Source organism: Misgurnus anguillicaudatus, chromosome 12 (assembly GCF_027580225.2).
Source record: "Misgurnus anguillicaudatus chromosome 12, ASM2758022v2, whole genome shotgun sequence".
NCBI classification, from domain to species: Eukaryota; Metazoa; Chordata; class Actinopteri; order Cypriniformes; family Cobitidae; genus Misgurnus; species Misgurnus anguillicaudatus.
In genome coordinates this window covers 24,539,942-24,562,421 of record NC_073348.2, presented here as the reverse complement: position 1 = coordinate 24,562,421, position 22,480 = coordinate 24,539,942, and the positions used below count along the sequence as shown (strand labels likewise).

At 38.7% G+C, this 22,480-nt stretch overlaps 1 protein-coding gene across 7 annotated transcripts in view; it reads right to left on the bottom strand.

The window, feature by feature from the left end:
• Positions 1–220: 220 nt before the first annotated feature.
• nlgn2b (neuroligin 2b) overlaps positions 221–22,480 on the bottom strand; it is a 170,974-nt gene continuing 148,714 nt past the window's right edge. For 6 of the 7 annotated variants that reach the window (XM_055208630.2, XM_055208629.2, XM_055208628.2 and 3 more), the window contains 5 exons: positions 10,829–11,014; positions 6,859–7,124; positions 6,584–6,737; positions 4,457–4,823; positions 221–3,580 (listed from right to left, as the gene is read on the bottom strand). In XM_055208630.2, coding sequence (XP_055064605.1) covers positions 2,680–3,580; positions 4,457–4,823; positions 6,584–6,737; positions 6,859–7,124; positions 10,829–11,014 — 1,874 coding nt within the window. In that variant the 3' untranslated portion in view covers positions 221–2,679. The remainder of the gene's footprint in view (positions 3,581–4,456; positions 4,824–6,583; positions 6,738–6,858; positions 7,125–10,828; positions 11,015–22,480) is intronic. The other variant, XM_055208632.2, reaches the window with a different exon arrangement.

Below are 22,480 nucleotides of genomic sequence, written 5' to 3'. Positions count from 1 at the left end.
TATGACATAGCAGTTTCTTAATTTAATGGAATTTGGTTCCACCTAGAGGGCAAATGAGGAAGTGCAAATAATCAGATTAAAGTAACCTAATAAAATAGAAATAAATCGATACCCTTTTTGATAGCTGACAATTTTAATATGACAACATTTTCTTCACAGTGTATTATTGAAACAACAAATACTGAATATAGCACAAATAATAAAGAGACGAACGTGTCCGTATGTTTAATAACCTGTTTTAATGTTGTCCAGTTCAGATACACAACATACAGTGTGTAGTAGCCTGTATAGGAAATAGAAATATGAATTCTTTAGACCCGTCACGGTCGTACAGTCCCCTGACCTCAAGCCTTTAAACGTTGCTGAAATTCAACAAAATAAAACTCAACAGGTGCAAGTCTTTTTTGGCGACCAAGCATTAATACTGAACAGTTGTTTTTTTCTCTTTTTAAATCCTCTATAATACACAGGCAAACCAGACAAAAAATATCACCATATGCGTCTGGCGAAAATGTGCTTTATATGTCTGTTAGTTGCCAGTAGAATCCTCTCCTGTTATTTTGTAGAAAAATATGAACTGTTTAAATTCTCTACTTTGAAATATATGCAGCTCAAATTCACAACAAAGAGATAAACCAGAACTCCCACCCCGGCCAATCTCGAATGGTGCGGGTAACGCTAAATTTCTAAGAACTTAGAGAAACGACAACAATCCCACGGTGTCATCTCGTTCACTGAAGCGCTATAAAGAAAACCCAGGAGAGAAACGCCAACAGCAGGGCCCTCGAAAAAACCGTGCTGACTCGTTTTATATCTTAAAGCCTCTTATGAGGAAATCAAATCTTGTACATATACGTGTATAACCGATGATGGCTAGCTTTCAGCCAATATTGTCTTGTTTTGGCCCCGGTTCTTTCATCTAGCCTGACGTATCGTCCCTGGAGACTAAAGCACATCGGGTTTTGCAGCAAATTTCCAAATGCACCCATCAACCACGCTTATTCTTAAATATATATGTGTTTTATTCCCGATTCCCTCAACATTCACTACAACTGAATGTCATTTCAGTGCACACTCCCTAAAAGCATCTTTAAAATCAAGCAAACTGACATCTAATAAAGTTATTCAGGATTGTGAGTGAAGAAGAGTGGCGATTGGCTGAATGAGCTTGCACCTGTTTTTACAGTGGATACGATTGGCCCAACAAGAAACAAAATATTTACAAAGACCATCTCTTACATTTATAAAAAATGTACATTTTGCATCTTGTGTTTGTTTTTTTTCCGTCAAGATTGAGATTCGGGCGTGACAGAAAGTGTGTTCAGTGGTTTTCATCTTTCCGCTGACAGAAACAAGACGAAACAAATCAAACCAAACAGACGGTGAAAATGAGATCAATGTGCACAGTTGCTTTCACGTACGGATATTAAATGTATATTCAAGTGGCCCGAGGGAAGACACCTCTACCACCTGTGAGTTCATCCGTGTTATGCATGAACCGCTTCCAAAAGCTTTTCAGTACCCAGGCCTCTTCTCTGTCCCGTTTCAAGCACTCGGACTTCATCCGCTCGCCCGAGCACCATGAAAGAGAGACTTCCAGAGGTTGAATCAGGTCGAGTGAGTTCAAACTGGGACAATCGCTCAAAGGTTAGTGTCAAGGAATATTCTGGATAGGGCTCCGGATTAAAGATTCCAGCTGGTGCCGAGTCCGAGTTTTTACGGAGAGAGAGCGTAGCACAGTGACCGTTCCTTAAGTTATCGTGATGCAGAGAGAAACGTGGAGGTATACAGTAAAGAGGAGGGGAGAGGTGGATCTGCTTTGTGGTACGGCTTTCGTAATTATAAACGGAAAAAAAAGGGAACCATTTATCCCGTTTGCTATCGTCAAGAATCAGTTTTCATTTCCGGATATGATCACGTACCTACAGAGAGAAAAGAATCTCCAAATTAAGAGCTGATGTAAAAAAGAGATAGACGGAGAAAAAAGAAAGAAGAGTCTTGTGGAATAAACGCCGTTGTTCAGGTGTCCATTTTCTCCTCTTAAAAAATAAATCATGCAAATTTCCCAAAACGCGGTCAAGAGATAATACTTTTTTCAGTGATAGTGCAAAAAACAAAAAGCTAAAATAAACATAAAAGAACACAGAAAAGAAAAAAAAAACGAAATAAATTTGGCACTTTTCTCAATTCTGCAAATTCCTCGATTAGATCCAGTTCAGGCGATCCTTTCCGTGTCTGTCCACGAGCCTGCGTCTGATTGGACGACGGTCACAGTACTTGGCACAAGAATGCTGGTAAAAATTAGATAGTAGAATCGTATTTCATTCATAGCCTTATAATCAGTAATACATATTATACACGTATGCTTTCTTCATTTATAAAACAGTCCGAAGTAGGAAAAAATGTTCTTTTTTGGGGGGACTAGAAACGGCTACAGCAAAGAAGTTGGGAAGATGGCATGGAAAAACGGGGGAACAAAAATTAAGGAGCTCAGTGATGTTCTCCACTGCTCAATCCAAGAAAGACAACAGCACGAAAATAAGAAAGAGAGAGAGAGTGTGCTATAGGTAGGGATTCGAGTTAAAAAGGATGCCAGTGGTGCATTGGGACAGTATCCAATAAAGCACCACTTTTAGTACTCAAGGTCCTATGGTTGCTCATCTCAAACGGAGACCACTACTATACCCGTGTGGTGGAGTGTTGATGGGGCAGGGCGTTGTTGCTGTGCCCAGCACTCGGTGCAGGCGCGGGTGGATATGTGTTGAAGGCATGCAGTGGTTGCATGCCAGTAATGGTGCTAGGGATCATAGAAAGGGCATTAGCCGTCATGAGAGGCACATCCTCGGGCGCCCGTCTCAACGCCAGTGTGTAATCCGGCGGGCACACGGGCGGTCTCAGGGGCTCCAGGTCACCGTGTAGACCACGTGGGGTGCCGTGATCGAGCTCCACCCTCTGTTGCTTCATTTGCAAGGACATTAGTTCCTCCTCCTGGCTAAGTGCCAGGTCATTATGGGGCGGGGCTCCAACGATGCCCACGCCTGGCCCCGCCCCACGCTGGGGCGAGAGGCGCCGGTGACGGCGTTGAAGCAGCTCGTGGCGCTTGTCGCGTTTGTAGTACAAGGCGGCAAACGCCAGCACGTTGAGGAAGAGCAGAGACGCCCCGACCGCCACCGTCACGCTCAACTCGGTCGAATAGTCCCGTGTCTCTTCCGGGAAGGGCGAGAAGCGAGGGCGTTCAGAACCCTCCAGGTCAGAATTGGGAGGGTAGGTGGAGACCGTGGGGTGACGCGTGGAGCGCGTGCCAGGGCTCTGGGCCGGACCCTTCCAGCCAGGGCGTTCGCGTCCTCCGGGGGGCAGTCCTGTGGTTGAATATGTGATCGTTAGAGTGTGAAGATGAGGAACCAGTTCGAGCCAGAAAGCCACCTTGTTGGCACGGTAATTGTCACGGATGCGAGGCTTCAATCCGATGTGCAGGTACTGCTTGTCCTTAGGGCTGAACTTGGTCCAGATCACTTCCTCGAAGCGATTTGGCTTGGTGTGGATGAATTTTGTATCCTGCGGTACGGGAACGTTCGGATCACTAGAAATAAAAAAATTAAACAAAGTGAGACGATGTTTTTTCTTAAGTGCAAAATCGGTGGTGTTGCTTTTATTACGTGATGTGTAAGTTACTGTACCCCATCTTTAACTTTTCTCATATGACAAAAACAATCGGATATCTCTTATCGAAGAAAATGTGAGCGCAGCGTGGTTGCCAGGTCGTTGCTATGCGGTTTAGTGAGTGATTAAAGGTGCAGTGTGTAAATTTTAGCAGCATCTAGTGGTGAGGTTACGAATTGCAACCAACTGCTTAGTCCACTGCTCACCCCTCGCTTTTGAAATGCATAGAGAAGCTACAGTAGCCATCACCCAAAAAAACATGTAATTGTCGGAGACAACTTAGTAAAAAAGTTCGTCCATTAAGGGCTTTTGTAGAAACATGGCGGCACAAAATGGCGACTTACATGTAAAGGGACCTTCGTGTATAAAAATGAGATAAAAACGTCTCATTCTACGGTAATAAACACATAACGTTTATTATAAAAAGGTCTTTATACACCCATGATAATATAGTTTTGTATATTATTTTGCATTTATGTCAAGAGATCCTTTTAAAAACTACACACTGCACCTTTAAATGTGTCGCTGTGTGCTTCAGGTAGTGTATGAGACTTTTAAGTCTGTATGGCAGTTGTTTAGAAATAGTAAAAGGAAAGCTCTTCCAAACATGATTTAAGACTTATTTACAACTGTAGGATGAGTTACACGCCGAAGTGAGGTACTGAGGGCAAAGGGTTTAAAAACTATTTCTGTAAAGCTTTTAGCAAGCACCACAAATCAAGTAAAACAGTTTTAGATTTTCTTATTAGGACTGTCAGACTTAAATAACACGGAAAGCTAAAAAGGTCACTTTTACCCGCTCTTGGCGAAGTTTGTCCAGTATGTCATAACCACGGCACTGAGCATGACATCGTTCTTGGAAAAGTTGCAGGGAAACAGATCTGTGGCCCCCACCATGGGAACGCCGAATACGTATGGGATCTCATCGCCGTGCGCCGCATCTGCCCACTCGGGTCGTGCCTCCGTCTGGCAGTGGTGATGGAAGGTGTAAAAATAAACGGGTGACTGGAACTCAGCGTGCAGCTTCGCCGTGGCCACTGCCGGCGCCACCCACTGGTGGTCGGTAAAAAGCGCGAGGAGAGTTTTACGCCGCATGTCACCGTTATCACGGTCAGCCCAATCTGTGTACATAAACTTTATAGTCTCCCGAAGTATGTCTTTACCTTACAAAGGAGATAGAAAGAGATAGAGAGGGAGAGAGAAAATGAGAGGGATGTTTTAGATCTGGTTGTAACATTAAGCAGGACACCATGTCCCAATACAGGATAAGAAGGTGAGCACACAAGGTGAGGGGTAAAATTAGACCGATTACCTTGAACAACTGGTATAAAAGAATGTGGATGGGTATTTTGTGTGCCCCTGTCTATATCCCTAAACATAGGTTAACTCTTTTCCCACCAGCATTGACATTTTTTTATGATTTTCACAAAAGTTTAATATTTTCTTTAAAGGCGGGGTGTGTGATTTTCTAAAAACGCTTTGGGAAAGGGAGTTGGGCCAACTACCAAAACTCACTTGTAGCCAATCAGCAGTAAGGGGTGTGTCTATTAAACAACATTGTTGCCTGGGTTGTGTATGTGTGGGGCGGGTCTATCAACAGAAGGTCCAGATTCTATTGGGGTAGAGGCGTGTTTGTTTAGGTGATTTTAAATATCAACATTGGCTTTCAGAGATGATGCACCCCGCCTTTAAATATATAAACATCCACTATATCAAATGAAAAAACAAACCCTCTGCTTAAAAAAACATTTCATCCTATCTTCATTTCCCCTATAATCACCTCTTAAATATGGGTAGGTTTCTCTTAAAAAATACAAAATTTTTGAACAAAAATCTGAGATAATTGCATTTTTTGTACAATACTTTTGTTAGAGATCAGATTCAGAACGATGATCAAAACATACATGGCGTATTTACTGCTTCTGTAGATGATTTAGTGTTTAATAAGTTGGGTAAGAGTGCCACCTAGTGGATGATAGCGGAAATATGGATTGCCGTAAAAACTCGTATTTGGCAGGGAAGTTTTCTCTTAATTGACGAGATTACTCATCAATGGCTGGAAAAGAGTTAAACATCTCAAATTGGTCTTAACTTGATATGAACTTGGTAACAAGTTTAAATGTTTTACACTTTTATTGTTATTTGTTTAAAAACTAGCAGACTTAATCTAGATTAATCGCATACAAAATAAAAGTGAGTTTTTGCATAAAATATGTGTGTTTACTGTGTGTAATTATTATGTATATTTTAACACACATACATGTATACATTTCAGAATTTTTTTATTTATATATCAATTTTTATTTATATAAATAAATATATATACACTTGTAGATGGGTAACACTTTATTTTAAATGTTTTTTTAATATTTATTTAGTATACTTTATTTTAAAGTATTTTAAGGTGTCTTTGTTACACATGCTACATCTAATTATTATAGTAATAAGAAATTATTATGCATAATTGCATGCATCTAACCCTAAACCAAACCCTTAACCTAACCCCAACCCTATAGTAACTACATGTTGTTGGTTATTACTAAATACTTAAATGTATAATTACACTGTAACAGTGATAATCGTAAAATAAAGTGTGACCTGTAGATGTTTCTTGAATACATACATGAATAATTACACACAGCACACTCTCATATATTATACAAAAACTCACTTTTATTTTGTATGCATTTAATCTAGATTAATCTTTGCCCAGCACTAATTGAAACAAAAGCTTCTGAGTCTTTTTCAGTGATTCACTTTAAAGATCTGAAACATAAGAATCATTTGTTTTTAAATCACAAAGACCTAGAAAAAACTAGCCAATAACACATTCATCACATTCGATCCACACTGCAAGCTTATAACTTGCGTACACAATATTGTTTTTTCTGTTGGAGTGTGTATGTGTGTCTTGTAAACTCACCGACTGGATATTCGTATAGGTTGTCCACAAAGTTGGATATGGTGTAATCGAACGAGGCAGCAGAAATCCCATCCTCGCCCTCGCTGTCATCCACAAATTTCAGTCCTTCGCCCTGGTTCACCCCCAGCAGGATGTCGTAGTTTAGAAACTCCCCCTGCGGACATTACATAAATGTCACCCACGATATTCTCTCCCATTTATGAACTGTCATGATAGAGTCTAAAAGTTCAGAGTACCTCTGAACATTATAAATCAGGCTGTATGCAACATCTCACCTGCTGCATGAGAATCTCAGGGTCGTCGGGGACCACATCTCCATCCAGCACCGGTCCAAATGCAATGTGGTAGCGCGCAGGTTGGATGTCCTGTTCCACAAGCTCCCTGAAGCTCTTTCTCCTCAGACAGTCCACCAGATCGGCAGTGTCGCTGTAGCTGCAGCCCACCTTCTTGGCCAGGATCTTGGTGTACGTCAGCGGACGGTAGTTCACCGACCAGCTGGATATGGCTGTGCCGCTCTGAGCTATAGCCCTCTGGAACAGACCTAAAATCATACACAATAACTTTAAAAGTCATAGAGGATCTTTGGTTGGTAACAGTGTATCTATTCTGTGGCTACCTTATAATTTGAGGGAAATTGGAGGTTAATGATGAATCTCAGGATATGAGTGTATATATTATATTAACATATATAAATAGCAATTTCAGCTACAGTAGCTCGTCTGTTGGATTGCCACACGGGCCAGGATTCGCTCCCCACAAGCATCAATGAGCCTTGGCCGCCCATGAGCCTGTCGCCGGTTCACCGCTTTTCCACTTTTGATAGGTACTGACCACCGCAGACCAGGAACACCCCACAAGAGATCCAGATTTGGAGATGCTCTGACACAGTCGTCTAGCCATCCCAATTTGGCCCTTGCTCAGATCCTTACACGTGCCCATTTTTCCTGCTTTTAACAAATCAACTTTAAAGACAAGTGTAGTTGATGTGTTAGAAGCAGGAAAAATGGGCACACGTTCTCCTGAACTACAAACTGAATGTCAGAATGAGAAAAAAAGGTGATTTAAGCAATTTTGAGCGTGGGATGATTGTTGGTGCCAGACGGGCCGGTCTGAGTATTTCACAATCTGCTCAGTTATTGGGATTTTCACGCACAACCATTTCTAGGGTTTACAAAGAATGGTGTGAAAAGGGAAAAACATCCAGTATGCGGCAGTCATGTGGGCAAAAATGTCTTGTTGATGCTAGAGGTCAGAGGAGAATGGGCCGACTGATTCAAGCTGATAGAAGACTGAAAAAAAAAACACTTGTTACAACCGAGGTATGCAGCAAAGCATTTGTGAAGCCACAACACGCACAACCTTGAGGTGGATGGGCTACAACAGCAGAAGACCCCAACGGGTACCACTCATCTCCACTACAAATAGGTAAAAGAGGCTACAGTTTGCAAGAGCTCACCAAAATTGGACAGTTGAAGACTGAAAAAATGTTGCCTGGTCTGATGAGTCTCGCTTTCTGTTGAGACATTCAGATGGTAGACTCAGAATTTGGCATAAACAGAATGAGAACATGGATCTATCATTCCTTGTTACCACTGTGGTGGTGTAATGGTGTGGGGGATGTTTTCTTGGCACACTTTAGGCCCCTTAGTGCTAATTGGGCATCGTTTAAATGCCACAGCCTACCTGAGCATTGTTTCTGACCATGTCCATGACCATAATGCACCACAAAGCTCGAATCATTTCAATGAGTTCACTGTACTAAAATGGCCCCCACAGTCACCAGATCTCAACCCAATAGATCATCTTTGGGATGTGGTGGAACGGAAGCTTCGTGCCCTGGATGTGCATCCCACAAATCTCCATCAATTACAAGATGCTATCCTATCAATATGGGGTAACATTTCTAAATAATGCTTTCAGCACCTTGTTGAATCAATGCCACGTAGAGTTAAGCAGAATATTGTTGGCAGAACATGATAAATGGCAAGTCCTCTAAGTGGGTTTTGCATCATTTGTAAATAAAATCTCACATACGCTATTAATTATGCACATTTATATTGAATTTATGTGTTAGTATTAAACTGCACCTGTCGAGATGACTCGCAGTACCCAGACAATCATTCATTAGTTTTGAATAATTGACCTTGAAATGTTTATGCTGGTGTTCAGTAAGGTAACCCATACCAGGACGAGCCAGCAGTCAGACGCTTGGTTTAATAAGTGCAGTTAATAGGACAGGCAGGTTGAAACTCTAAAAAATCGGATTCATTACTTGAACAAAAGTGATTCAATGTTACCTCAGCCGTGCACAGACCCGCTCTCAATAACCGTGTGGAAACCATCTTGGCTTTCTGCGCCCTGCTGCACTGTTATGTAAAGTGTCCCACTATTTCATCTGCAAATTATTAATTATTAAAATGTTGCCCCCTTCTCTCAAGACGAGCGCACACACCACACAAACTCCCCAGCTTTAGTTCCCTATGAAATCAATTAAGAATCAGCTCCAGTTCAAAACTTCTGCATCACACGCTACCGTAGTGCTACATGTTGCTCATTACGAATTTGTCTCACATCCTTCTATTTTTATCCCACACTTCTCATTATAAACCAGCATTGTATGTGTGATCTTATGATAGCGGTGTAAGTCTGACACCCATTCACATAAACATGTGTGGTGCCAAAACTTTGCAAGGTAAAAATAAAACGTTGGTTTAGTTACCTATTCCTTTAAAGGGACATTCCACTTTTTCGAAAATATGCTCATTTTCCAGCCCCCCTAGAGTTAAAGGATTAGTCTATTTTCTTAAAAAAAAAATCAAAAAAATTTACTCACCACCATGTCATCCAAAATGTTGATGTCTTTCTTTGTTCAGTCGAGAAAAAAATATGTTTTTTGAGGAAAACAGTCCAGGATTTTTCTCATTTTAATGGACTTTAATGGACACCAACACGTAACAATTTTAATGCAGTTTAAAATTGCAGTTTCAAAAGGACTCTAAACAATACCAAACGAGGCATAAGGGTCTTATCTAGCTAAACGATTGTCATTTTTGAAAATAAAAATAAAAAATATGCACTTTTAAACCACAACTTCTCATCTATCTCCGGTCGTGTGACGCGCCAGTGCGACCTCACGTAATTGCTAAATGCTGTGGAAAGGTCACGTGTTACATATATGAAACGCACATTTGTGGATCATTTTAAACAATAAACTGACACAAAGACATTAATTAGTATCATTCCACATACAACAACGTCGGAACGGTCCTCTTTCTTCACACTTGGGGCGTAGTTTCGCATACGTCCTCCGTGACCTCTTGACGTGATGACATATTGCGTGAGGTTGTGGTGGTGCGTCACATGACCGGAGATAGACGAGAAGTTTAAAAGTGCATATGTTTTATTTTTCTTGTCAAAAATGACAATCGTTTCGCTAGAGAAGACTCTTATGCTTTGTTTGGGATCGTTTAGAGTCCTTTGAAACGGCAATTTTAAACTGCATTAAAACTGTTAAGTGTTGGGGTCCATTAAAATGAGAAAAATCCTGAAATGTTTTCCTCAAAAAACAATTTATTCTCATCTGAACAAAGACAGACATCATTTTGGATGACATTGTGGTGAGTAAATTATTTGGATTTTTTAAGAAAATGGAGGTAAACATTTAAATCTAACTATTTTGGAATCCATTCAGCTAATCTCCGGGTCTGCCGCTAGCACTTTTAGCATAGCTTAGCACAATCCATTGAATCTGATTAGACCATTAGCATCGCGCTAAAATAGTCCCGAAAATAGTCCCCTGTTATTGAAAGTAACCAAGGAGACTATTTTCGGGCAGTGCGTAATATCACTACGCCTGCTGCAGCCATTTTATAGCCGCAAATTCCTTGATTATTACGCCAGAATGAGAGCATAGTCCCAACTATATCTGCCTAGAAAATCGCAACTTTTAATTTCCGTCGGTACATGATGTAACTACAGAAGAGTCAAGTTTTAAATAGAAAAAATATCAAAACTCTTTGTTTATATTTTAGCGTGATGCTAATGGTCCAATCAGACTCAATGGATTGTGCTAAGCTATGCTAAAAGTGCTAGCGCCAGACCCGGAGATCAGCTGAATGGATTCCAAAACGGTAAGATTTAAATGTTTAAGCTGGAAAAAAGCATATTATTTCCAAAAATGTGGAATGTCCCTTTAAGTGATCCATTTTTAATGACAGTAATAATAATGACATCATAGGCTCAGACCTTCAGAGTGATGGGACAGGATGAGAAGGTTGACGCATGATGCTCCGGCCCCGGATCCAAATATGGTGATTCTCTCTGGGTCTCCTCCAAAGTGTCCGATGTTCTCATTAAGCCAGCGAAGAGCCTGAATCTGGTCCAACAGCCCATAATTCCCCTTCGCCGACTGATCTCCAGTGCTCAGAAAACCTGCAAAGAGCAAAAGAGTTAGACCGGAGATAAGATAACAGACAGTGTGGACCAAAGGTATAAAAAGACCGATCGATATGTTGACCAAGATGAAGCGCTCTCAGGCCGAGAAGAGCAAAGTACATTTGTAAAATGAAAGAAAGAAGTGAGGCAAAGGATTAATGCTTTAATTAGACATCTTACAGACTTCCTGTTCCTATTAGGATTGGCTCTTATTAAAGGTTTCAAACAAACGTTCTCATCTGATATCTAAAACAAATGATAAAATGTATACCTCCAAATCATTTCAAATAGATAAAAATGGCTATCATAGGTGACATACCACTCGTATTATTTGTGTTTAGTACAGTGCGTTTTTAGAAAAAGCTTTTGATACAATGAATAAATCCTTTGAGCTAATAGTACTGATCGTGACTCATATATCACTCACTTGTAAATTGATGTAGCCTACAGTAAGAGACACTGAATCATTCAAAAAGTGATGAATCAAAGTCCCCACTTTCATAAATCTATTCATAACAGCCCAAAAACATATGTGCCTTTAATAGCAGTACAATAAAAGCTTCAGTCCAACATATTTTGCTTCTGTAACACTCAACACTGTGAACCTCAGGGGTGTTGGGGTGAATGCATTAACTGTTATTATTGCTTGCTAGAGGGGCTTTGTTATCGTCTTGTCATCCTGTCTTAACATCGAGTTCAGGTGATAAGCTAGTTAAAGCCATTCTTCTCCAGGCAGCGAAAGCCAAGTTAAAAAAAAAAGTTCACCCAAAGATTCTGTCAAAGTAAAAGGTACTGTAGCAGTGGCAAGGCCAGACATTTTAAACTTGGTGGACCTCAAATTATTACATCATTTTACAATATAGTAATAGTTTTAAAGGTTTTTGTGTCATGGATTCGGGTAATTTTCAGATCAACAAAAAAGGGAAATAAGAAAAATACAATAAGAACAAATCAAGAAATTAAAAGGAAAGTTACAAAAAAGTATAGCATTTAGGAACAGAAATAGAATCAAATTAATAATACTGTCTTCTTCATTAAATATAATTAATCTTTTTAAAGCTACAGAAGTGATTTTCTTTTGTCTTCTGTTGTGTGATTAACATAATTACACAAACATAAGCAGATTTATTGAGGGTATCACAGAATAAGCACTGATCTATATAGTGACACACATCTGATTTCTTTCTGAACTGTTTGTGTTCACTTTACTGACTGAGTTAATGGGGATTCTTGGCAAGACTGTGGTATTTTGAGACAATTTTGTGTGTATGTGTCCTGTCAAGCGCATTGAGTTTCTGTGTTTGCATCTGTGTGTGTGTGCTTATGAGAGTGTGTCCATTTGAGTATGTATGTGCATCTGTGCGCTTTAACATCTAAATGCACTCAAATTGTTTAAAATGGGTTGAATGATAACATTTGCAAGGTTTAGAAACACATGCAAAAGATAAACGTTCTATATAAACAGTTATTTCTGAATGATGCGTACTTGAGAGATTATTATTATAATTTATGTGTGATTTCTGCTTTTCCACAAAAATATTTGGTAACACTTTACTTGAAGGGGTGTTCATAAGACTGACATGACACCTTCATAATCATGACATGACATTTAATTTAAAGATGACATTGTTTGAGATGTCTTTGTTATGACAACCTGACATTAACCAATAGATCGTAACTTGTCATGACAACTTGACATTACCAAGACAACATAACTGACCACTTTTTACCAGTGATACAAATCGAATATGTTATTAAAATGTCATTAAGTGTTAATACTCTGCCATATAGTTTTATAACAGTGTCATGAATATTTTTCTTGACCTCAACTAGAGTGGTACAAATATCATTTTTCATTTAAATGTCATTAAGAGTTAATACTCTGTCATAAAGTTTTATAACAGCGTCATGAATATTCTTCAGTTTATAATGTTTTAGGTGTGTTAGTGAAATAAAATCAATCATCCAATAATACTACTACTATTATAAAATGATATTTTATTGCATTTGAAGACCGTAATTTAAATGAAAAACAGTACAATACCCATTATTAAGTCATGCAGCGTTAGGTCCATATCGCTGCAAAAACAGTTAATTACTTTAAAATAATTAAATAAAATATTAGTTGTTAGTTGTCAGTTTTTTATGTATTGTGCACATACATAAAGTTAAGTATAATCTTTTGATTATACTTAAGTCTGTTGCATTTTGCTAAGGTATTTTTTTAATTATTTGACTTGATTTTTATTTGACAGTTTTAACACTTATTGACATTTTAATGACAAGTTCAATTCGTACCACTGTAGTTGAGGTCAAGAAAAATATTCATGATGCAGTTATAAAGCTATTTGACAGACTATTAACAATGACATTTAAATAACAGTTTAATGTAAAGCTAGGTAGTTTCTTAAGTTTGATCATTATTCTGCTATGTCATGTTTATAACAGATTTATAACAAGTTATGATGTATTGGTTTATGTCAAGTTGTCATAACAAAGAATCTCAAACAATGTCATCTTTGCATTAAAAATGACATAATTGAACAAATGACAATTAATGAGAGTTGTCATAAACGTGCATAAAATCTCCTTCATGTTCATTACACGTGTCATGTCATGATTATAAAAGTGTCATGTCAATCTTATGCACACCCCTTCAAGTAAAATGTTACCAAATATTTTGTGTCTCTTCTAACTGGGTGGGCCAGCCGTCAATCTAAGTGGGCCAGTTCCACCCTGGCCCTTATGTAGCCTCGCCACTGCTGTACAGTATACTCTCAGATAACATTACATTTTCCACTGACCACAAAACGTTAAGCATAAATTTCTCCCTGCTCTTCTATTACATGAAAAGTAAATGATGACCGGATGCTATCATGATTTACTTTCACTAAAGTAGAAGAAAAAAGCATTAAAGGTGCAGTGTGTGGATTTTTAGCGGCATTTAGCGGTAAGACAATAAGTCAATTGCAACCAAAAGTAACCACCACAAGAAAAACACATCATTGCGCGAGACAACGAAAGGACGAAATGCACTCTGTAAAACAGTTTGTCCATTTAAGGCTACTGTAAAACATGGCGGCGACTTCCATGTGAGGAAACCTACGGTGTATGTAGATAAAAACGGCTCATTTTAAGTTAATAAAAACAATACAGTTCATTATGTAAGGTCTTTATACACCCCTGATAATATAGTTATGTATATTATATTGCATTTCTGTCAAGTGACACTTGTAAAAGTTACACAATGCACCTTTAGCATAATGTAAATTATCTCCTTTTGTGTTTGACATGAAAAAAAAACACAGCTTTTGCAATGAGTACATTTTCATTTTTCGGTGAACTTGCACACACGCATTCTAAATTTTGAACCTATACACCATTACAGACCTGTATGAATAATATGTGGTAGTGCTCATTAAAACAGGGGGCGTATAAAGCTGTGGAGTTACAGTGTAAAGGATAACTAAAGAGCTTATGTAAGTCTATTTTACAATTCTTACTGATGGCTCAGCACAGAAAACATTCAAATGTAAAAGGAACTTTCAAACATATTTTGCATGTCTAAGTAGGCACTCTTAGGGCGGTGAAACATACAATACACTTCCTATTGAATATTAAAAGAAAATGAGGAAAAAGGTGACATTTATAAAAATAGACCCCATGTCCTCAGACCCGATATCTGAGCAGTATGTGTGTGCGTGTGTGTAGCAGAAAGAGGCCATGTCAAAGGAACTAAGAGGGATGAATCGAATAAAAGACAAACTGCCATGTTTTTTTCAGGAGTAAGGCCTGTGAGGCACTCGACAAGTGACAACATACAGCACATCATATTACAAACAACCCACAATACAAAAGAGATCAGGCACTCATCGCGTTACATGGAAAAGCCTCTCACTGTGTCATACACTGAAATAGAGTTCTTTAAATATGTTTGTTACAAATGTTAAAACAGGCATCTTTCACTTACACAGGCCGATAATGACATTATTTAAAGGGGCCATGGCATGAAAATCTGACTTTTTCCATGTTCCATAAGTGCTATAATTGGGTCCCCAGTGCTTCTATCAACCTAGAAAATGTGAGAAAGATCAACCCAGTAACTTAGTTTTGGTAAACCATTCTCTACAAGCACATGAAAAAATAGGTTGTTGAAATTTGGCTCTCCTTATGATGTCATAAGGAGCTCTTATTATAATAATACTACCCCTTAATCTGCACTATCCAACCACATCACTACCATTTAGTGCAGAGAGAAAGCACGATTGAGTTTTAATTGCAACAAACCAACATCATTGTGATCAGTGTTTGAATTTCATCAGCTCATTTGCATTTTAAAGGACACACCCAAAATGGCACATTTTTGCACACACCTACACAGTGGCAATTTTAAAATGCTATAATAAATTATTCATATGGTATTTTGAGCTAAAACTTCACATATGTACTCTGGGGACACCAAAGATTTATTTGACATCTTAAAAAAGTCTCGTGCCATGGCCCCTTTAAAGGGTATAGAGAAAGAGCTGCCTCTGCTTATTTATAATCTACGTAAAACAGAAACATATTTTCATAACTGAGGGCATCATAACTCCTCTGCTTCAAATGTAGACAGCATTTCAATGTATCTTCTAAAAGGTAGCTATTTTATTTATGCAAAATTTTATTATTATAGGATTGCTCGACCTGCTTAGCAACATGCTAACATTAAACCATTTAGGTCCCTTTAAGAAAGTCGCACCACTAGGCTGCCATGTTTGATCGCCTCTGGGTGGGTATTTCAGTCATGCAAGACTTAAGTCCTATCTATTTGAAAGGGGAAAGACAGATATCTCTATAATCGCATGATGAAATGAACATATTTTTGACCAATTATTAAACCTCACATCAACCGTACCATATCTTTTGTTTCTCAATGGCTCGTCACATGTTGGCCTGCGCCTTTTGCTACGTTCGTTGTATAGACCCCCTGCCCCAGAGAATCATCAGTCTTTATCAATTGCTGATTGGTTCTTTTATATGGAAGCCAGGACTTTTCAACAAAGCGGCCATATTGAGCATTGTATGTCTCCTGTTTATAGTAATAGTGCTCTATCTTGATATATCCAATATATTTGATTAAACTGTTAAAATGAAATACAAGTGGAGTCTCCTACTGTATATGCAGGAGTATTTGTGTGCCACAGGAAGTTGCTGACCATGCAGCCCCGTCTAAATAGGTCATTTATGAGGTGCCCAATATTTTTTGTGCGTATGAAAACTAAAATATGGTCAAACCCAAGCAATGAGTTTAAATCTACCTATGCTGGGCTGTTTCAACCTATGGTTGTGTCAAATATCCTAGGTAAAAAAAGTAGTATACTTTAGTGTATTAGAAATATGATTGAAGTACATAAAACAAGTATGCTTTGCTTCAACTTATTGTGCTTTATTTAAAGAGTATTTAATATGTACTTTTAAAAGTATACTTTTAGTATATGCACAAAATGTACTTAAACACAACTATAATTTGCAATGCCGTTTTAAGTGTATTTCCATTAAAATGGCGATACAATGCAATTATACTGTAAGGGTGCTAAATTGCTAATGAATTTTGATTTTCAGTAGTGCATTTTAGTGCACTTAAAGTTTAAAAAAAAGTTGTTCCATTTTAGTATATTATTTACAATTGAAGTTGAAGTAAATACATAATTGAATAGACTTAAAGGGACCATGGCACAAGACTTTTTTAAGATGTCAAATAAATCTTTGGTGTCCCCAGAGCACATATGTGAAGTTTTATCCCAAAATACCATATAAATAATTTATTACAGTATGTTAAAATTGCCACTTTGTAGTTGTGTGCAAAAATGTGCCATTTTGGGTGTATCCTTTAAAATGCAAATGAGCTGATGAAATTCAAACATTGATCACAATGATGGTGGTTTGTTGCAATTAAAACTCAATTGTGCTTTTCTCTCAATGTCAGTGCTGTGGTTGTATAGTGCAGATTAAGGGGTGGTATTATTATAATAAGAGCTCCTTATGACATCATAAAGAGAGCCAAATTTCAACTACCTATTTTTTCATGTGCTTGTAGAGAATGGTTTACCAAACCTAAGTTACTGGGTTGATCTTTTTCACATTTTCTAGATTGAAAGAAGCACTGGGGACCCAATCATAGCACTTAAACATGGAAAAAGTCAGATTTTCATGCCATGGCCCCTTTAACTATACTTGGATTTGACGAATATAGTACAAAATTTAGAAAATATACTTAGTACCCTCTTTTTAAAAGTATATTTTTAATAGAATTATTTTTCACCTGTGATGGATTAATTTAACAGTTAGGTTTGTCCATATTTTACCCAACCATGGTAAAACAAACTTATAAAAACGCTACATATTGCCTAAATGGAATGAACCAGGGCAGGTACTAATAATACGTGACAAGTCACATTGTAAGCTTGGGCTTTAGAAGTCAAGGACAACCCCTAGAAAACTACATACATTATATATTCATCAAAATGCTAGATCAGGCCACAGGCAAGTCCCCAAAGAGGAGTGAAGTCATTGAGTGAATTACAAATACAACTGTAGTGCAAATTAGCGGAGAAGTGTGGACGTGAGGTCTTTTTCTAATACTTTCATATCGGGTATATCCTCGAGAACCTTAAAACTATGGCCTGTTAAAAAAACAAGTAACCTATCGTGGTTTTCAAACTATTTTGCCATGCAGTTGGATAATAGGGGTGTAACAATACATTGATATGGGTCGATGCATTGATAAAATTTCTAACAATACAATGCATCAATGGCACACATAAAATGTCGATATGAGGTAGCTTTATTTTATCTTCATTAGCCTTGATGTAACGTTCATCTACGCATTTCGGCCAAAGCGGGCATTTTCAGTTATTTTCGCGTGCAAGTGTCAGCAAGTGAATGCAATGCAGTTGTAGCAGCGAAAACACAACAAAGGGGCAGAAGACATTGTGACTGCTATAGTACGCAAATCCTGCGTTTGGAAAAATTTTGTATTTGGAAAATGGATTGGACAAACAGATTGGGAGAAAACCTTTGGCAGCACCAGCTGAAACACTAAAGACTTTGACTGATGCCATCAAAAGCTTGATTTTATGTGACATTTGTCCCTCATTAGTTTTCTTCATTTAAAAAGTGTATTTTTTCTTGGTTTGTTGTTGTAAATGTCCCAATTGGAACAGAGATTGTGTCTTTTTTAAAGAGTTTAATTAAACGTTCATGCCGTATATTTTGGTTGCATTCGTGAGTCAAGATAATCTCACAAAGTTCTGTGGTATAGTCAGGGAATATTTTGCTCATTTATTCGTGTCATTGTTACGGATCTCCGCATTTTTCCACGTCCGTACCACAAACTTTTTTTTCCGTGTCAGTTTCAGGTATAGGTTACTCAATTTTTAAACCATTTTCGCGTGGGTTTACGCAATTCTTTTAGCCTTGCATACTGTTTCCCATACTGTTTTTAGAAAACAGTATCCAGTATCAAAAATCCAGTGAACTAAACGACTACTGCTGTCCTTTGCTGCATATTAGTTGAATGAAAGAGTGATTAATGTGAGAACAATGTTGAGGATTTGGTTGCAGTGACTGTGAGGGCAGGTCTGTGGATCTGACTGCTTTCATATTAACCTTCTTCTGTAGAGCTGTTTGCTGCTGTTGCCTGGCAACCAGCCATTTCTTCTTTCGGAGGGATGTGTTTTGCGACCGTAAAGACGCAACACCGAACGTTGTGAAAATGCAGTGATTATCTTAAACAACGGGTTGCGTCCGCATGTGCTGCGAAATATCATATTACAATTTAGGAAAATGATCAGTCAAATGTCGAAGCCTGTTCACTACTCAAATCCCCTCTCTGGGTTTCTCAGTGAGCTGTCTGCTAAGTTGAATCTCCTGCAGACTTTGGTGCTGAGACTAGCAGTTTGGGGCTGGACTCATGCATATGCACCACTTCAGCGAACGACAGAGAAAAAAAGAGAGTGAGAGAGATGCATGAAATTAAAAAAGGGTGGGATGCTGTAAGCCAGGGTTAGATCGATAGATAGACAGATTTATAGATCGATAGATAGATAGATAGATAGACAGACAGACACAAGGCAGACAGACAGACAGATAGATAACAGAGGTCAAACGTTTCCTGTAGTTTTTCACCAGGTTTGCACACACTGCAGGAGGGATTTTGGCCCACTCCTTCACACAGATCTTCTCTAGATCAGTCAGATTTCTGGCCTGTTGCTGAGAAACATGGAGCTCCCTACAAAGAATCTCTATTGGGTTTAGGTCAGGAGACTGGCTAGGCCATGCCAGAACCTTGATATGCTTCTTACAGAGCCACTCCTTGGTTATCCTGGCTGTGTGCTTCAGGTCATTGTCATGTCGCCTTGTCCCATGTGCAGAAAAACACCCCCAAAGCAAAATTTTTCTTCCCCCAAAGACGTTTAGTGGAATTATGACCAAAAAGTTTTATTTTGGTCTCATCTGACCACTTGACTTTCTCCCATGACTCCTCTGGATCATCCAAATGGTCATTGGCAAACTAAAGACGGGCCTGGACATGTGCTGGTTTAAGCAGGGGAACCTTCCGTGCCATGCATGATTTCAAACCATGATATCTTAGTGTATTACCAACAGTAACCTTGGAAACGGTGGTCCCAGCTCTTTTCAGGTCATTGACCAGCTCCTCCCATGTAGTTCTGGGCTGATTTCTCACCTTTCTTAGAATCATTAAGACCCCACGAGGTGAGATCTTGCTTGGAGCCCCAGTCCGAGGGAGATTGACAGTCATGTTTAGTTTCTTCCATTTTCTAATGATTGCTCCAACAGTGGACCTTTTTTCCACCAAGCTGCTTGGCAATTTCCCCGTAGCCCTTTCCAGCCTTGTGAAGGTGTATAATTTTGTCTCTACTGTCTTTGTACAGCTCTTTGGTCTTGGCCATGTTAGTAGTTGGATTCTTACTGATTGTATGGGGTGGACAGGTGTCTTTATGCAGCTAATGACCTCAAACAAGTGCATGTAATTAGGGATATTAAATGCAGTGGAGGTGGACATTTTAAAGGCAGACTAACAGGTCTTTGAGGGTCAGAATTCTAGCTGATAGACAGGTGTTCAAATACTTATTTGCAGCTGTATCATACAAATAAATAGTTACAAAAATATACATATATTGTGATTTCTGGATTTTTTTTAGATTATGTCTCTCACAGTGGACATGCACTACGATGACACTTTCAGACCCCTCCATGATTTCTAAGTGGGAGAACTTGCAAAATAGCAGGGTGTTCAAATACTTATTTTCCTCACTGTAGATAGATAGATAGATAGTCAGATAGCCAGATGGACGGATAAACGGATAGACAGATAGTGAGAGAGATGCATGAAATGAATAAGGGGTGGGATGCTAGCCTAGCTAGATGGATGGATGGATGGATGGATAGATAGTCCGATAGATAGTCCGATAGACAGACGGATCAATATAATTGGTGCTGTAAAGAATATATCATATAAACACTTTCACAACAGTCTTCAGATTTTTGGCCCCTACTGTATCAGTGTCAGAAATGACCCAGAAAGATTTTATTCAGGGCAATATTTGCCTCAGGGATTGAAATGATTGAATAAAATGAAAGAAAAAGATTTGATTAATTCACTCAGATGACCCCACTTGCTAAATATTTGGGGCATTGTGTCACTTTCTGTGGCATTTGCGCCAAGCCCTGGTTCATGTCTAATCCTGCACTGTGGATGGATTTAAGCAGAAGATGCAGATGAAGTAAAAAAGGGGCAAGAGATAGAGAGCGGGCAAGAGCGAGAGAAAGAGAGAGAGAGGAGGAAGAAAGGGAGAGAGAGAGAGAGTGCAAGAGAAGGCACATCCAGTAGTTTAATTGCCTACATGAATGCTTTATTCATGAGCCACAGATTTGAAAATAGATTTCAACAATATTTCCATGCTCCACTTATTAATGGAAAATAATAGTCTTGTGTGATCTAGATACGGACCATATAGAGAACTTCATCTCTCTGCATGGTCTCCTCTAAAGTCCTGTAAGCTCAGAGTGAAGCGTGGATCATTCATACCAGGGGCATAGCGGGGGTCTGAATTTACACTGCTATGCCTAGTGGCCATGACATAAAGGCACAAAAAGAATGATGGATAGAAAAATAACATCTGAACGGAAGACATTTTGAAATTAAAATCATTTTCATCACAATTAAGCTAACAAGCTAAAATTTTCAGGATGAATCAACTTATAATTAATATGGTTTAAGTGCCTGGCCAGAGCATACTTCTGAAAGTCTGGTGTATACTAAAGTTACCCTTTCAATGCACATTATGCTTTCCTTTCCCCCTTCTATCCATCACTGTTTTTCTGTCTTCATTTCATGGCCACTAGGCATAACAGTATAAATTCAGATACCCGCTATGCCTCCAGTATGAATGATCTACGCTCCACTGTGAGCTTACAGTACTTTTAGATGAACCAAGCAGAGAGATGAAACTGTCCTATGGTCTGTACTGTATGTCAGGCCTTGTGCTACCATAAAGAACCTTCACAGAACTTTTCACTAAACGCCATTGCTGTAAAGAACCCTTCGGAAACTTTATCTTTAAGGCCGAATACCTTTTAATAGAAATACTTCTTTAAATAAAACAAGGCATATTAATTTTTTAAAGTCAGGGAGTGCAAAAGGTACCGCATAACAGGAATAGCTGAGCTGCCAGCTATAGCTGCTTTCTGTCGGCACAGAGAGCAATGACCTCGCAGACCTACTTGTCCTTTCTGTTCTTTTAGAAGAGAGCGAGTGATTTCCTCACTAAAATTAATTGGCGTCTACAACCAAGTCTATTGGTTAAAGTAAAAAAGTTAATCAGCTGTGCAATACGGGTCCACGCTGTCGGGCTTCATCAATAATCCCCTTTTGTTTTATCGGAGGAAACACAAAGAGATGAAAAGAAAAATGGGGTAGAGGGGCCGTCTGTATGGCAGTGATGAATTTATAATTTTGTAAAAAAAACATGGCTGCCTGGCTTATGCATTGATTAACCATTTTGATCTGTCATGTTAAAATGTGAATTTACCTGTAGAGAACTAAAGATGGCACTCCAAACCCATTTGACTTTCTTTCAAACACAAAATGTTACCTGTGCTGGCAAAATAAGTCAGAATGACTCAAAAATGAGTTATTTATAGTTGACATTCTCTATAAAAAAACTTTAAAACAATGTATGATTTGTTTGAATCTGACAAAAAATGATGGCTACACCTGTTTAAAGTTGAACCGAATGCAAGTGCACAGCCAGGGTTGCCAGATTTGGGCATCAAAACCATTCCTATGTACATTCAAAACTAGCCCAAAAGCATCTCAATGAATATTTACAGCCCAAATAATAACTAATGAACGAATGAGTCATCAATATGATTACAAACGGATTATTTGGTTGCATG